General features: G+C 26.8%; 1 protein-coding gene across 2 annotated transcripts in view; it reads right to left on the reverse strand.

Annotated features, from left to right (window-relative positions):
- Nucleotides 1-17,556, reverse strand: part of LOC129968240 (potassium/sodium hyperpolarization-activated cyclic nucleotide-gated channel 2-like) — a 95,210-nt gene that overhangs the window by 7,493 nt on the left and 70,161 nt on the right. Inside the window, exons 6-8 of one of the 2 annotated variants that reach the window (XM_056082095.1) lie at nt 5,989-6,072; nt 4,896-5,045; nt 3,804-4,022 (exon numbers count right to left, since the gene is read on the reverse strand). In XM_056082095.1, coding sequence (XP_055938070.1) covers nt 3,804-4,022; nt 4,896-5,045; nt 5,989-6,072 — 453 coding nt within the window. The remainder of the gene's footprint in view (nt 1-3,803; nt 4,023-4,895; nt 5,046-5,988; nt 6,073-17,556) is intronic. The other variant, XM_056082099.1, reaches the window with a different exon arrangement.

The following is a 17,556-nucleotide window of genomic DNA, read 5'->3' on the forward strand; positions in this document are numbered from 1 at the left end:
TCGTCTGATAGGATTTCAAAGAATTATTTTCCCCAAATTCCTCTTAATGCTGATTATAAACTTTTTAAAATTTCTCCTTGTTTTGCAATTAATTTGCTGCTTGACCGACATCTAACCTCTGTTTCCGGTTTTCTAAGTTTAGTAAGTATACATATATTCCGTCAGGCCGGGGAAAAACTGAAACTCTTGATATACAAAAAGGAAAAAAAAAAGTTTTCTATGAATTTTCCAAACGAACTGAGCAGGCTTCTATTTGATGAATAATTGCTTGTTGTGAGGCTAGTTTATGAGGAATGTCTTAGACTCAACACGCGACTTTTATAGCTTTTGTAAGGTTTGGGATGTGAGCTGCTTGGAGTGTGCACGTTTTCGGATGTTAATGATTGGATGACATTTTGTATTCCTTTTCAAATTTTTCAAGATTCAGAGTTTCTGTGTTTGATTTCGAAGGTTAAGTCTCCTTATTTTGAAACGTTTCGATCAGGTCTTAGCTCCCTGTTCCTAATCTTGTCATGTCTTATTTTGCGAGCAGTTTCAGCTGATAAAAAGTATAAGTTAAAATAATGCCTCAAGATGGATAAAATGTTTCTATATTTATCATCCATCTTTCGATTTTAAAAATAAAAAAAAAAAGTTTGGACGTTCACATACTATGACAATGAAGATTGGTTTGTATACACGAGTACCAGTTTTATGTACATTTGCTCTTTCAATCGCTGGTTTAACCTCACTAAAAATTAACTATACATTAGGGAAATAACATAAGTTGGGAGTATTAACATAAAAAGAACATTAGATAAAGTGATAAATAACAGAATGTAAAATATTATATTGAGTTATAGATTTAGCCAAAGTTTTAATGGCTGCAAAGGGATGTCCGTTTGGCATTAAGAAAGGACATTATTATGGTGGCTTAAGAGGAAAGATCCATTTTGTGGTTTTAAAGGGAAATTATAGTTAATATTTTTATGAGTAAATAGATATTAAGAACGAATGAATGGATGTGGATGATCAAAGAGGTCCATAAAAGATTTCGAACAGTTTCATGATGTGGTCTTCATCAAACTCTATTCTGAAGTCAGAATGAATGGTAAAAATTCTTGATGTACTCGAGTGAATTTGTCTTAGTAAGAACTCTACATTGAATTGCTTGGATTTTGTTGCGATAAATTTTATAAGTTGCCCATCCCCAGATGAGAGATGCCTAAATGAGAATGATTACTTGTTTATATAAAAGCACTCTATTTTTGAATGGCAACTTGGGATATTTACTAATAAAAGATAAAAATAAAATAATCTCTTTCACGTTTTCAATTTCAAAACTTTCCTTTGATATTTGAACTTTTCTTTTCTTAAAATGTGAGATTGTTATCCAATTTTATGGTATGATATTTATCTTCAGTTATCACTGAATAGGGTTCTTCGAACAAAACAAGATTTTTGTAAATCTACTTTGACCTTTTCTGAATGAAATAGCTGTATAATTTCATTAGAGTTTGTCCATCTCACATTGAAATTATCAATTATGGTCACACGAGAATTTAAACAAAAGACATTGTTAAATTTTTTGGTCAAAATATTACCATGGCATTGATTTGAATAGGCTGAAAACTACACTGGTTTTGTTATTTTTAAATCTGGTTTGAATTAATGAATTTTCTGAAGAAATGAAATACAGAAATGGATGTTGCAATTCCTTTTTAACAAGACCTGCTGTGTCTCCACCTCTATAGTTAGTTTGCTTTTGCTACATAATTGGGGGTTTAACTTTGTCAAGATATCGGAAGGTTTCTTAGATTAAAACGATATGAAGATCTCATTCTGAATGAAATTTTTGAACTGTTTAATCTTGGACTCATTCGCATTCGAAATCATGTATTTAATGGAGTCATGCGAACAGAGTTTTTTAATTAAGTTATACAGGTCTTGCAGGGACTGTGCCATTTGTATCAAACAAATACTCTTATTTTTCAAGTCATTTAATCAAATATGTGCCATTTTTATTAAATGAATTTGAGTTGTCGGTAGAGATATTTACAATATTGATATTTATTCGGGGTATAATACTAATACTGAGAGTGAAATCTTTGTAAGACACTGTTATTATCTCAGTTACTGTGGACCGAGCTTATTTGCACAAGTGCATCCTAGGTAGTTTACAACCTGGTTATCACTACACAATGCATATTTTACTTGAATCGTTATTAGGTAATTAAATGCATTTCACACTGACCGAATGACGAATACAAAATTACTGCATTAGAATAGCTGCTAGCGATAGTAGTATTATCGAAGGGAAATTCATTTTCTGTAAGGGTAATTTTTATTCGTAAATAAAAATTATATACACAGATAACAATTTTCTTGAAAGCATTAGATTTTGGCAAAATCAGAGTAATAAAGAATCGTTGATATTACTCCAAACTACAGAAAGACCTATAATTTTTATATAATATTTTAAATTCATCAATAGTAGCGGACAAGCATTAGACGCACACCTTTATATACAAGCATTTCTTAAATAAAAATATTTTTTAATATTCTCTAATATCATATCTTCTGAAAATGTAAGTTTATGGGCATTTTTTTTTTTTTGAAATTTTAGTTGATTACGAATGAAACAAAATTTAAAGTTACAATGGTTCTTTTTTTTTGTCAATAGCCAAAAGAATTATCATAAAAAATAAACTTTAAATCATTTTAAAGTCTATGAAATTATCTTTCCAAAATATTACTCTGATTGTTTGCCCATATTTTTCAGCAAATACGCATTTTTTTGTTATTATTAAAAATAATAAATTTCATGGAAATTAAAATCCGTTTTAATTACTTTTTAAATATTGAAGAGATTTTACATGTAAGATTTGAAAATTTGCAAATGACAGTGTCTATTCTGCCATCATTAGGGTTATATTATAAGTTGATAAAATCTGAAATATGAATTAATATATTATAACTGAAAATTCTATACATGTTTATGAGATGATTTTGAATGTACATTATATAAAATCCGTTGGTCATTTTTTTGAGATTCTGTTCGTCGTTTTTAATAATTTGCTTCAATAATTGTTATTAGAATATATTTTTTTGACTAATTTTAAATTAAATTAAAACTATCCAACAAATACAAACTACAAAATCAACTGTCTAAAGCTGTTAAAAATTTTAAATCCTACTGATTTAGTCGAGTTATTACTTCTTATAAAAAGATGCTTACAAGCCAACTAATCATTCAATCTGATTAATTTTTTTAAGCATAAAACGCAGTATTTTTTAAAAATATTTTTAACAAGAAGAATAGAATATTTTTTGAAAAATTCAAAAATTTAGCAGAACTTTTCTATTAATCTATCCAAAAGCTATTGTACGATATCCCAACGATGTTATTCTGAATGCCGGACGGATAATACTGTGCAGACATTGTAGTGTATTTTTTAATAATAGTAGTGTTTGATTAAAACTTCTAAATAATTATGAATGATAGAAACCATGTATGTGCTATGTAGCTGCAGAAGCATCCACTTCTGTTCTTTCACAAATACGTTTTTTTCAGCTTTTAGTCTCATTTGATACGTAAAGAGGTTTCAAAACCGGGCATATACAAGTTGCAAAAACGTATTTGTTAAAAAAAAAGATAGATATTTTTGCAGCTAGAGAATATATGTGATATGCAAGATTTTTTGAAAAATGAACTCAGTGCTTCTGATTTGATATATAACAGTAAGAAAAGAAACATGGATGGATACAGCACTAAATATTGTAATGCATGTCGGAAGTTCGTTATCGAAACCAAAACCACTTACCTTCTCTCTGTACTGTCTCCTGGAGGAGTCAAGGGATTGTATTAAGTTCGTGGTATGCCCAAGAAAGAGGGCATAACAAGTGGCGCCGCTGATCATACTGAGTAGTGTGAGCCACATGTCAGTGAGACTTTGTGGCGGAAACCTGCCGTAGCCGATGCATAGCATATGAGACATAGCCTTGAACAAGGCCCAAGAGTATTGCTCTAACCAATAGGCATTCTGTCAAGACACACAAATTAGAAAAATCGGTTATTGATTTCAAACATTTATAACATGCAAAACCAAGCATTAAAAAATCCGATTGGGTGAACGGGAGGGATCGAAATAAAATAGTATCAAAGTTCTGCTAATGCAGACGGCAATTTTTTTGAAATTGTATTATTTGAGTTAATAATTTTAAAAAAAACCTACAAAATATATAGAAAGGTTAAACGTTATGTAATGATAATTAAATATTTTTTCCAACTTTAAAAAATTAAACAATTTATCACATCGATTACTTTTTCAATTCTTCGATACTACTTTTTCATTGAATAATACCTCTGATCATATTGAAATATTGAACATTTATATTCATATATCACAAATATTTCCATCGTTATAATATAAAAGTACTTCTTTGTGTTTATGCATCTCTAGTGATAAAAATTTTTATAACTCAATGTATGCTTCTCATAATCAACATTTAAGCCACTTTGCATTCACGCTAAGCTATGTAAAAGTATAGTTTGTACATCGTTACATGGAAGACTTTGTATTCTTAGTAAGTTGGACGGATCTGAATTATGTAAATTCAACAGTTACAGAATTTAAACTTGGAATTTGAGACGTTTCTAGCAATGGATTTGCAAATTATAAACAATTACTTATAGAAAAACATACATATTTTTTTAAAAATATTTAAGTATAAAGAACATGTAGTTAAAGAAGAAATCATGAAAATACATTTGACTAATTTCTTTCACAATTCAAGAGAAAAATACTAAGAAACTTTGTAGTTTCAATATGAACAAATATTACATTTAATATAAAAGTAGTGCAATATTCTGGAACAAAATAGGCCCTTTTAAGAATTTACAACTAAAAATTCACCTCTAGTTCGTTGATGGCGACCCAAGAATTGGGCGGAAATCCTTGTAGCATTGGTACAAGGAATTGAAGGCAACCACTCCAATGACCTATTAGAAGCATCATGCAGATCAAATTGAAGATCTTCATGAACACACTTGCCATGTTCAGGAACTGAAACGGATAGATGGTTCAAATACTTTCTCTTCAAAAGGATAATACCAAGTCATTAAATCAAAGATATACTAAACATTCAGTTTTAAGGTTTTTAATTGTTAAGAGTTAGATTTAAACTACTGATAGTTGTTAATACATGCATAGACTAGAAGGTGAATCTTCATAGTTCCATGACGTATCTACTTATGAAAAACTTGTGAGTACTGTAACTGACTATTGGTTTGGATTTCTACGAAAACTATAGTACTATAATAGGTCTATAAATAGTCTAAGTTGCTTAAGATTCATGCAAACTAACTTATCGATTTCTAAAGAGTATCTACAATTTAATGCGTATATTTAGATATATTGCCCGCAAGACACAGATTTTCTTTTTATACTTTATTTGACATTGCTGTTTATATTGGAATATATTTATAGTTCTTATTTCCAATTGAAGAGGTATTAGAAAAATCCTTTACTTTGTTATTTATGAGACAAATACATTTGTCTCACTGCTGCAATATAAAGAATATCTTTTGATAAATTATATTCAATTTTTACTTTATCAAATAATACATAAAAACCATTGTGCAATTAGTTTTCGGTTTCCATGGATTGTGAGAGATATTTCTCCTTTTTCCAAAGTCATATATTTTAAAATTATGTAATAGATATCATGTTTTAGAGAAGCATAATTTTTTTACATGTGTTTTATTAATAAGAAATACTTACACAGCTAAAATAACAGCATAAATATTTACAGTCTCAAACCATAGAATATCATGTAGATTGAAAATAGCTAAATATGAATAATTTTTACAGTAAGTCTAAATGGATCCTTCAGGTCAATGCTATAAGTTTCATTTTTTCTATCATTTTTAAGGAAGAATAGCGACATTTAATCTGTAGGCAAACCTATTGCTTGTCACCTAAATTGTATAGGAATAACTGAACTCACCTTCGAGGCGCAAGGTTCACCACAATTACCGATGAGGTATCTGTAGAGTCCGACCGTATGTGTAAACGTAGCAATACCATCCATCTAAAGAAACGTTGATTCATTCTATAAGACCTGTTTTAATGACTACCACAGTAGCCCTCTCCCCGGAAATCTTCGACACTTAGTTACTTTTTAAATTTCGCGATATCTAACATATATGTGGATTGTCCATGGAATTACAAATCCTATTTAAAACGGGCCGAATATGATAAGTAAATAAACGCTACCGAATAAGAGAAAGATCAATTCGATACTGCATAAATATATCAAGATGAGGAATAATTACAAATTTCAATGGAAATTGTACATTGGTGTTTTGGATTTGTGTAGTAAAAGTATCTTTACTGATCTGGAATGCTAAATGACAAAAATAACATTAAATAGGTAATAATAGTAATAAAACAGGTTGATCTCTAATTGGAAAAAAGTAAAATTCCAATATCGAATTTGAATATATCTATACGACCATTTTTCTAATGTATAATAACGATTAAAGATAATTCAAGAATTCAGAAGAAGATCATGTAACTAATAATATACAATCTAAAAAGCTAGAAACGAGTAAAAATGATTGAAAGCTTCATTTATTTCGACAGTAACTAGTTAAAACATTTAATAACTCATTTTGAGAATGGAGATGAAAAATAATTGCATCTTATAAAGTTCTTTTTTTCTTTCTTTTTGGCAAATAAAAACAAGAATGACGATAATTTGCAAGTGATTTCACTTCTTATTTTTTCAAACAACATTTACACTTATTAAGATTTATAGATTTATTTATAATAAATCTATAAATAATTTGGATTTAATCCGGTTATTCTATTTTTATTATAATTCGTGCTTTCTACTACAATTAAGTACGTCTTTTATAGGCTCTATGAACTTATTAAAAACTACACAAAACTGTGCTTAACTAATAAATACTTCAAAGAAATATTTTTGAAGATCACGCGTCATCAACTTCTCACCAAAAATCGACAAGCAAATTCATAGCGTATTTGGAGGTCTAGAGGTTGTAGCATTTGCGCCACGTGAATTTTATAAAACATGCCATTTTAAAATGGATTGCAGAATTTTTCGTATTGTCGATCACGGAATCGCCGAATCACGTGACACCAATCGAGCACTTGCTGAAGAATTGCTGGAACTGGAGGCTCTTTCAACCACAGCGACAGAGACTTCGACAGTTTCATTCGCAACTGGTTTCCGCCTTCTTCCTCGCAGCTCATCCAAGTCTCCAGTTTCTTCAAATTTCATAATCATTTCTTCAAATGATTCTTCGACATAGGCCCTTTTCGCAATTCCTTTAAACAACGACATTCATGCAGTGCAACTAAGCTATTGATAAAATAGTTTTACCTGTAAAGCTCGATCTTTCTTCTGCAAGGGCATGATTCAAAACGACAAATGCACGTAGAATGATTTTCGGGCTCTGGTTGCAAATCTCATTATTGTTTTCATGGATTTTTTTAAAATGCCATCTGATGCACAAATTTTGAACTATTTTTTCATTGCAGAAATCTTTCCCCTATCCATATGACGTATATACCAAGTTTCATCAAAATCCTATAGGAAGAAGGGGCTCTAGAGGGGTTTAAATAAGGTCGCTTTAATTATAACCACCCTGTTTGAATTTTATAAGATGTTTTTCCCGTATTTATGAAACTAGAATTTAATTTCAAATAAAAGTGGAAATAAACGTCTAAAAAAGCAAAAGCCGCGTTTTTTTCCACTTCTTTCATAAAATACATGTTTTATATGGCATTTAAGAAAAACATTCACTTACGTAGTGGTACTTGGATATTTTAAGAAAATCTTTTATATCTATCAAAAATTCATAGTATTTACTTATCATCAACATTTATTTTTATTTGATAAGAAATTGTTCTATATGAATGTTAAAAAACTCTTTATTGGGAAGTTTTTATAAAATAATGTTAAAATTTTTCTTAGAAAGTTAGAAACCGTGCATCTGTGAATATTTGCTCTAGTATCTGACCATAGGAAGATGGCTTTATTACTTTCCTTTTAAAATTATTAAATCAATTTAAAAATTAAATTTTTAAGTAAAAAAATAGTTTATTTATCTAATCCATCAGCTTACACAAAAGTTAAAATTAAAAGGAAAGGCCTTAATATTTTTGTCCTCTTCTTAAATAAAATTTAATAATTCTTAAATCTATATTTTTATAAATATAATAAAATTAAATGCAAGAAAAAATCTTAAAAACCACTATTCAATTTTAAAAAGGCTAATTGTCGATAAAAAGACATGATTATTTAAAACGATTTATAACCTTAAGAATTTTAAAATGATTTCCTTCATTGCTTTCATTCGAAGTTTATGAAAGTTAAGCCAAAAGTGAAGGAAAAATTTCTTGCAACATTTTGTAAATATGAAATGAAACTGAAAAAAAATAAGCTTATTTGATAAGCCCCTTTAGAATTCATAAACGTTACAGCGAATTTATAAATGTCGTCTTTTAAGAAACAATTTAATTATTTTTGTTATTGAAAGTGGTAACGAAATTTTAAAATGAAATTAAAATGAGATTTCATTCTTTTTTTTTATTACATTTTTTTTTTCAAATTATTATTGCTATTTTTTTGGTGATAAAGAAGAAAGTTTAGTCTATAAAAATAATGCACTTTAATATAATTTGACAAACAGAAAAATGATTTAAATGTTTTCATAGTACAGCCAATAAGGCAATGCGGGAAGATGAATCTCACTGCTCATGAAAGCTATTCAGAGGTTAACATTTTCGAAGTATTTTGAAAGTCTAATCTATAAAGAATAAAGAAATTTCAAGACCTGAATTTGTTTAAATTTCTTTATTTCTACTCTAACTAATGGTAAAAAATAATTTTTTTTATTTAAAAAAGAAAGACTGATTTTCAGAACAGTTAAGAACAAAAAATTTTATAATTTTTTTTGAAGATCGATTCGATTATAAATTAGTAATGTATTCTATTAAAAAAATTTCACTGTTGATAACTATAGTGCGTACTGAACGACCAATGGAATATACTAGTTATTTCTATAATAAAATGAATAAAATAAGAATATTGACAAAAAAGCGAATTTGTCAATGGGAGAAGCAATTAACAACTGCTCAACGAATAATTTTATTTAAAAAATAATAGCTCAATATTTTATGAATGTTTTAATATGATATTTAACTTGATAGTTTTTACGACTTATTAGAGAATTAAGATTTTTTCAAACGTAATAAATTTTCTTTAACAGGCATGTAAAGTTATATAGTTAAATTTAAAATTCCATTTTGACATATGAATCAATGATTTATAAATCCATTGACCTTATTTGGTTTCAATATTTACCAACGCTTTAGGAATAAAAAATTCAAAAAAAGAAAAAAAAAATTTGCTCATGTCTTTTTACAAAGAAATTCAATTTATTTAGGGCTGATTTATTTCTAATTCAATAAAATTCTGTATTTTAAAAACATAACATTGTCAGAGCATTAATAAATTGTTAAAGTTTTCATGAAATATTTTTTTCTTTTTGTTAAACAATGGATGTTAAGGGAAAGAAAAGGCAATTTTTTAAAATCTTTTAAATGTTACTAAAAAAACAAGTAAATGAAGATTCAATTTTACAAACATATAATACCAAAGATTTCGAGCTGCATCAATCATGAGAAGTTATTAAAAAAACAGAGAAATTTTGAGAGTTTTAAATACGATTACTTATTTTTGATACCTTTGAATTAAAAAACTTCATTAAAGTAATAAAATAAGCATTAAAAAGCAATAAAGCAAAGTCAAAGATTATTTATCAAAATGATTTTTGACCTATGAAAATGACAATGACCTTTAAAAGTTAACATTCGGGAATGTTAACTTTTCTTGAATGGGAATGATGTAAGGCAAGAGAAAATAAATCAATACTAAAAATAAAGAAATGGATATTATTTAAATACAATGCATAATTATGTCTTAACAAGGAGCAGTAAAAAGATAAATCTCTTTTACGTCATTCGGGTGTCTGACAAGAGAATTTTACAAAAGATATGCTTAAACCGGAGAAACCCTGTTTAATGGCATGAACTAGTCGTGTCTCAAGTAAAATGCACGACTATGAAGAAGAATAAATTGTGTTTGCCATTTATGAATAAAAATTGTGATTATAATTCAAGGTCCAGTAGATATTAATGTTATATTGTGCTTGCAAAGTATATATTTCAGATTATTTTTTTAAATTTAAAATCGTTTATGTAGAAATAATGAATATATTTGTGCTTTGCAATTAAAGGTAACTGAATTTCAATTCATTTTTTGTAAATTTTTGTCTTGTTAGGAAAAAGGTGTGTTTTTTTACTTGCTGCTGTATTCAGAGAAACTGTTTAGACATGTAAAAATGCATTTTTATTGTAATGCATTCTATGATTTCTAAATTGTTATGATGTGGATGAGAAATATTTTCTTGTGAGTTTTAAAATGATGGCATAATCATGGTAAAGCTGCTGAAAAAAAATTTCCAATGTCATTTGAAAAATCCCGATTAATATTTTTCCTCGAGACGGCATTAATACTGTAGTGTTCAAGGGAAAAGTTTTATAAAAAATTGATACATGTGAATTTTTTTCTCTAATGTATTAGAAAAAGTAAGAAAGAAAACTTATTACTTATTGAGAATGTTTGGAAAAATGTAAGAAATTGGAAATGCAGCAATTTATATCAGTTAAGACAGACATTCCAAATAACAGATTATAAATGATAACGTTTTACATTATACTTATAATTTTATAAATAAATCTGTATATTCTAAAAAATATGAAATTTATTCAACGAATAAAGAAAAAAAGTGATTATTTGATATGAAGGAAAATCGATTTATTCAAATTTTGACAAAAGACAGAGTCCTCAAAGATGTTGCTGATGTAGAGTAAATACGAGGAAGGAATAATGTTTTAAATGAAACATCCTTTCTTCTTTTTCCTTTGAAGTCTGCAAGTTTAACAAACGATAGTCTTAGAATAAATAAATAATCATGTTTAATGTTGCAATTCAAATTTTTGCAATCACAGGAACGATTTGTCAGTAATAATTAAATATCTTAATTTAAATGATTTTAAAATGTTTTGATCGCTCTATTTTGAAAATTCAGGTATTTTTTATAGCTGATTGTTCGAATTATGCAATGAATAAAATATTAAAAGATTAGGTTCTCTAATTACATTGTAAATTAAGTTTTATCGTAACTTTTGACTTCTTAATTGATATTTATATCTGTATTTAGTCAGCAACAATAAAAAGAAAAAAATAGATTAATTAGCAAATATCTCTATTTTTAATCAGGAAATTCCATTTCCAACTATATTATTGTTTTCATTCGTTTATTTAATGTCAAAAGGTAATACAAAAATATGTTTCCCTAAGTGGTATAAAAATATTGTAATATAAAATTTAATTTCTAAAAGAAAAAATCAATCACGTAAACAAAGAAATAAGAAATCTTAATTATTTTTAACCGTTCTATAACGCTCGATTTTGTGCCGAAAGAATAGATAAAGTGACTAAGAAAGAGGAAGAAAGAAAGAGATAGAGAGTGAGAGTGATAGAAAGAGAAAGAGAGAAAGATAGTATTTTTTTTCTTCTTCAAGTCATGCAGGAATTCCAAACTCTCTAAAATAATGACGGGGAAAGCCTTGGAAGTGTTATGGGTTATTGTGTTTACCTTAATAGTCATGCGTCTGTTAAGACGTGCAGGCGAAGCTTAGAGTTAATGATTTTCTTTGTCACGGGTTAAGAAAGAGTGCAAAGGAAGTAGTGTCGAAGATATGAGCAAGGAGAGAGGCCACTGGTTTAACTATGGTGATAAGTTTCTAACACAGGTATATCACTTGGCCAGCAAACATGCTGTGGGGGTAAAGTTAAAATAAAATTTAAAATAAATGTCCGTTCGAGTAGTACTTTTTTATTTCATTAACATTTGTTTATCACGAATTTAAAAATACCCTCAATGTTCGTTATAAAATGCATAGAATTATTTTTTCACAAATCTGCCATTAAAATATTGGTTTTTCAGAGTTATTTTTTTATTTCTTCATAAAATAATGAATTTTTTTTAAGTTTTTCTTTATTGGCGTTCTGTTATAATATTTAGATGACTTCTTGAGAAATTAACAAAAACTTATATTGTTTAATATTTGATCATTTTTCTTGAGTATATTTGTGTAAAAGTATCTTTGCATTTAAAATATCTATATCTATCATTCTTTCAATTTGTGATCTTCATGAGTTAAGAAGAGAACTACGGTTTTTTAAATGTAGCACTTACATGTTAAGGTTTTGAAATGAAATAAATTTAACAATATAAGTTTCTATCACCATAACTCTTCATGAATTTTTGATAATATTGGATTTAACTAACGACAGCTTTATTTCCAATATATACTATCAAGTATAATTTAAATATTATTATTACGAGAACCGAAGTAATTTGTTTTTATATGATAATTTATGTTGAAAAATAAAAGACATCATAAAAATATATGAGTTAAGTAGTGAATATTGAATGGCGTATAACGTGTCTTAGAATTTGGATTCCAGATTTAAGTCTTTTACAAAATGAAATTTAAATAAAAGAGAGTTTTGCGCGAATCATTGTACCGTAAATATCATTAGACTCAAAATTTATATAAGTTTTCTTTATTATTCATTTTATCAAAAAGAGTCAAAATTTATTAATAAGAGAAAGATTTAGGTACTTCTTGCTATTGAAAAATTGAAAACAGTTAGTAAAAGCATCATAAAAATATTTGAATAATCATTTTCGTATCTAAGATGCGTTATGAATTACACCTCTAACTTTGTTTGAATAAGTTAAGGTGGTTTTGTGGAATGTATATATTAATTACTTAGATATTTTGAGTAAGAATATATATATATATATATATGCACTTTAATAATTCATAACTCCTTATTTTGAAAGTATTTACACTTTGAAAAGTATTTGTCTGTAGATAAATAAAGGGATGAATGTTTTCAGCGAACAAGCTTTCATTTGAGTTCAAATCCTTATTTTTCTTTTTCAATAAGATGAATTAATATTTCTTCATTTATTTAAAAAATTAATTCCCTTATCTGAGCAATTTTATTTTAAATTTATGAAATTTTTCCCTACATATTTGCAATTTGATATTAATCTTAAAATTACTGCATATACTTTCCAACAAGTATTTTCAATTGTTTCTTTTACACTGAATAACATAAATTACGTCTTATGAAAAATGCATTCACCATATTATCACTAAAATATGATAATGACATTAATTGAAAGTTTTTTTCGAATATAAAAATTTCTGTATTATTTGGAAAAGAATTAAATTTACCAATGATTTAAATCAATTTCTGAATCTGTAATCATATCATTCTCTGGAAGTAAAACAATCATTTCATTCCATTTACATTTTAAAGCAAAATTACTTAAAATAATTGTGTTTTTTTTCTGAAGAAATCCAACAACATGAAATGTTCATTTATTTTTCCCATAAATTTGGGTACAGCTGAAATTATAACTGCCATTTAAACTGAACGTTAATTTAAATTTAAGATCAATGTTTCAGTGAATTATATTATTATAATTCCTTTAAAATTAATTTAATATCGGATAAACTGTGTAAAATACTTAATATATAGATTGCTTATTAATCTTCATGTCTTATAACTTCTAGCCTTTCCTGAAAAATAATTTATTTTATTTATGACGATGTCACAGTTCAAGATTTGTATTATTTATAGTCAATGTTTGCTGGCCAACAAGTTATTAGTGCAAAGTTATAAACACAGCAGAAAATCCACAAAAGCGATAGAAAGATTTGATGTGCTTCCAAACTTCGTTGATACTTACCGCATAGAATAAGATATACTTGTTTAAAAATAACTTATATTTCTAAAAAAATTGATAAGTAATGCAGGAAAACAGATTTTTTTTTTTTTTTTTTGTGAAAAATAACTAAGCATTTTTCATTTTTAATGATCAGGAACTAAATATTAAAAATTTTAATTGATGCACGTACAAATTGATCACAAAAACATGCAAAAGTTAAAAACTATTTTCATGCTGAATAGATAAAAAAAGGAAACAAAAGTAACACACAGAAAAATTCAAAAACTATTCAAAGCACCTGGTACACCTATAAACAAAATTGATGCTTTTGAAAAAAAACTCAAAACAAATTAAATCAAATTAATCAATTTTCAATTTTTTTATTATCTTTAAAGTACTTTAGATATTTTAAATATTGTTTTATGTGGAATATATATATAAAACGCGCTAAAATTTTCAAAGTTATTGAGATCAGTTTTCATAGGCTATATAGTTCGGATTAAAGATCTTTTATCTACAAATACAACAAATAATTTTCAGTATGATAAATATTTACTATTACAGAATGACGTGGAAAATAGAGGACGATAAATGGATTATTTATTTATTAAGAGGAAATGAAACAGAATAAAAATTTGCAAAAGTATTTTTTGTGAAAGATCACAATGTGCCGAAAAAGAAAAAAGTTTTAGTGCAGTAGAAGAAAAAAGCATTGTAAAACGGAAAATGTAGTTAATTTAAATTAATTAACCTAAAAATGCATTAATTTTTTTCAGATTTTATGTTAAAATCCTATTTTATTGGAAAGTTTCTCCTAAAGTATAATTTTTATTTAACAATAAAACATGGTTTATAAATTTTTAGCCCAAAAAATAATCTGATTTTTGATTTTGCCGCAGAATATACAAAAATTAAAGAAAAAAAAAAGAAAAGAAATTAGTCATCTTTCGAAATTGTTTAGAAATAGTACACTTAGAAATATTTCATTTTGATAATTGTTACAATCAATTCAATTTTCAGCAATTTTGATAATTGTTGAATATTTTTTATTAGAGAATAATCAGATTGCATTTTTTATTATAAGAAATGATTATGAGCATTAAATAAAGAAAATTATAGAGACGCTTCGTTATTTAATTTTAGATAAATTAATATATTAATTTTTATTAATTTTATAGCGCGAATTGTATAACCATCATTCTGCTGACTTTTATTCGTATTAATTATTTTTATAAATATTTTTTATTAAAAATTTTCTCGAGTGGAAGCTATATTTTTTGCTTCAAATTTTGGAAGCGAATTTTCTCTCTTGCAGAAATGAAGGAAAAAGCAGAAAGTATTCGTACTAAAGATATAAATTAGAAAAAATTAGCACAGTTGGAAAAGAGGACGAATTTAGCCAGGATTATCTATGAAAAAGGCTTTATTATAATATTTAGAAAGTCTACTTTCTCTTGGAAGCTCACAACTACGAAAAATCTTGTTAGTGGCTAAAAAAAAAAGATAAGACTTACATAGCCTTTGTCTAAAAAATTGACTGGATTTTCACTTTGCAGCTGCACATAAGGAAAAAGACTTTTCGAAGATACCTGTGATGTAAAAATCATTTCTTTGATATATGAAAATATAGGAAAAAGGAGTAAGGCTTTCATTTTGCTCCGTTTCAAATTTATAACAATTTTTGATTGAGCCTAGAATTTATAATTAAGATTTTTTAAAAAAAGTTCCCCATTTTGTAAGAAGCTGAGATCTATTTCGAAAATAAAAATTTCAAATCTTTTATGATATCAAGTAAATGATATTTTTGAAGAAGTTTATATTAGAATTTTAAATAAAAATTTACAAATAGAGGTGGTTAAACAAATAATCTCTCTTAAAAATTGGAAAAAACGGTAACTATACAATGGCCTATCGTAAAATAATTTTTTTTCATAGCCACAAGGGCTGAAATAATAAGTTTATCATAGTAATAAAATTTATATAAAAATATTCATAAAGATTCCTAATATTTTCTGATAAAAAATTTTGATTTCAAAGGGAAATCAAATAATTTTATTAAATTTCCTGGAAGATTAATTAAGGAAGTTGCAACTTTTTAAGGATATTATTGCCATTTTTAAACATTATGATACAATTATATCATAATTTATAAATTTTTCAGCACATTAAGATCTTTTTTTTTTTTTTTGTGTGTGTACTAAAGAAATCATTATATTACAATAAAAATTCCACAATAACATAATAACATTTTCGAATTTTAGTTATTAGTAGGATTTAAGGATCAAGGAGTAAACATGCATTTTCAATTAAAAAACGTATCATCATAATTTAACTGTGATTTTAATGATTATTAATTTTTGAAATTATAGTGCTTCCTTGTATCAATTTTGTAATATTAAAATGTTTAATTATGTCTGTTTAGAAGGTGCTTTATGTTTTAATCCATTTTTTTTATCAAAATAACTCAGGTTTTTTATAGATGTAAAATGATTAAAAGATGAACGTAGTCTACAAAAAATTTTTGAAAATGATGAAGGCAGAGTAAAGTCTGAACTTGAGTCAAATTCAGATAATGATGAAAAAAAAAAAAAGAAAGTGGAATCCTTAATTAAAAGCGCCATAGTGAATTTTGAAAGATGTGATTGGTCATTAGTTCTTTCATTATTAATACTGGCGACTCATCATTATAAGCACTTTTTTGTTTTAGTTTTTGTTTGTTTTGTTTTAGTAAAGGGCTTCATATTATGGTTCGTAAAATAGCCTAATATGATTTTTGATATCAACTAAAGACAATTGTGTTTTATTTCAGTGGTAGGGAACTAAAGAAAGCTGTTACACTGAGAAAATGAAAAGCATTTTAAAGAAAAATAAGAAAAAGGGAATATCTATATATTGCAACTTTTTTTAATACAAGGCAACAAAAGTCTTAAAAAGACCATTTCTAGTTATTTTAGGGAAAAAAATCCTGGGGCAATATGTCCAACGAATGGAATTACTTTCAACAGTGACATCATCTGCACCAGGAAAAAATGAAAGGCAAATCATGACTGAAATAGATCTCTCATCAAAAAGTGAAATCAAGTTACAACTTGGATCATAGTAGAAAAATAGTAGAATAGTAGTAGAATAAGCTTCAGTGTGTTCACTCTGTCTGCTTTCCTTTTCATTGTATTATTCATTAGAGACTGATTATGTGAAGAAGATATTACATATATTTAGATTTCCAATAGCATTTGATGAAGGTATTTAATTATTATGCCATTACGATTTGTCGCTAAATACCACAATCTCAATTTCGGAAGAAATAATAAAACAATAGGAAAGGAAAAGTAGGGAAACAGTCGGCTTCTCTATTGAAAGCCGAAATATTCAAGAACAGAATCTACTTTTAAAGTAAACATATTCGTGAATTATATATTATTATGATAATAGAAAAATTCCTTAAAATATAAACTGATAAAAATGTTAGCATTAATAATAACTTCTAAATCCAGCTATTTAATATTTCAGAATATTTTATTTCAGAACTTCTTGTATAAGCTTTCAGTAGCCTCATTTCATTCATAATTTCTATTGCTGTAATTTAAAAGCATTGCTCAAAAAAATTATATTCGAAAATGTTGCAAATAGTTTTAACTGAATCTAGTTCTATTAATATCTGTAGTGTT

Source organism: Argiope bruennichi, chromosome 1, assembly GCF_947563725.1.
Source record: "Argiope bruennichi chromosome 1, qqArgBrue1.1, whole genome shotgun sequence".
Lineage (NCBI taxonomy): Eukaryota > Metazoa > Arthropoda > Arachnida > Araneae > Araneidae > Argiope > Argiope bruennichi.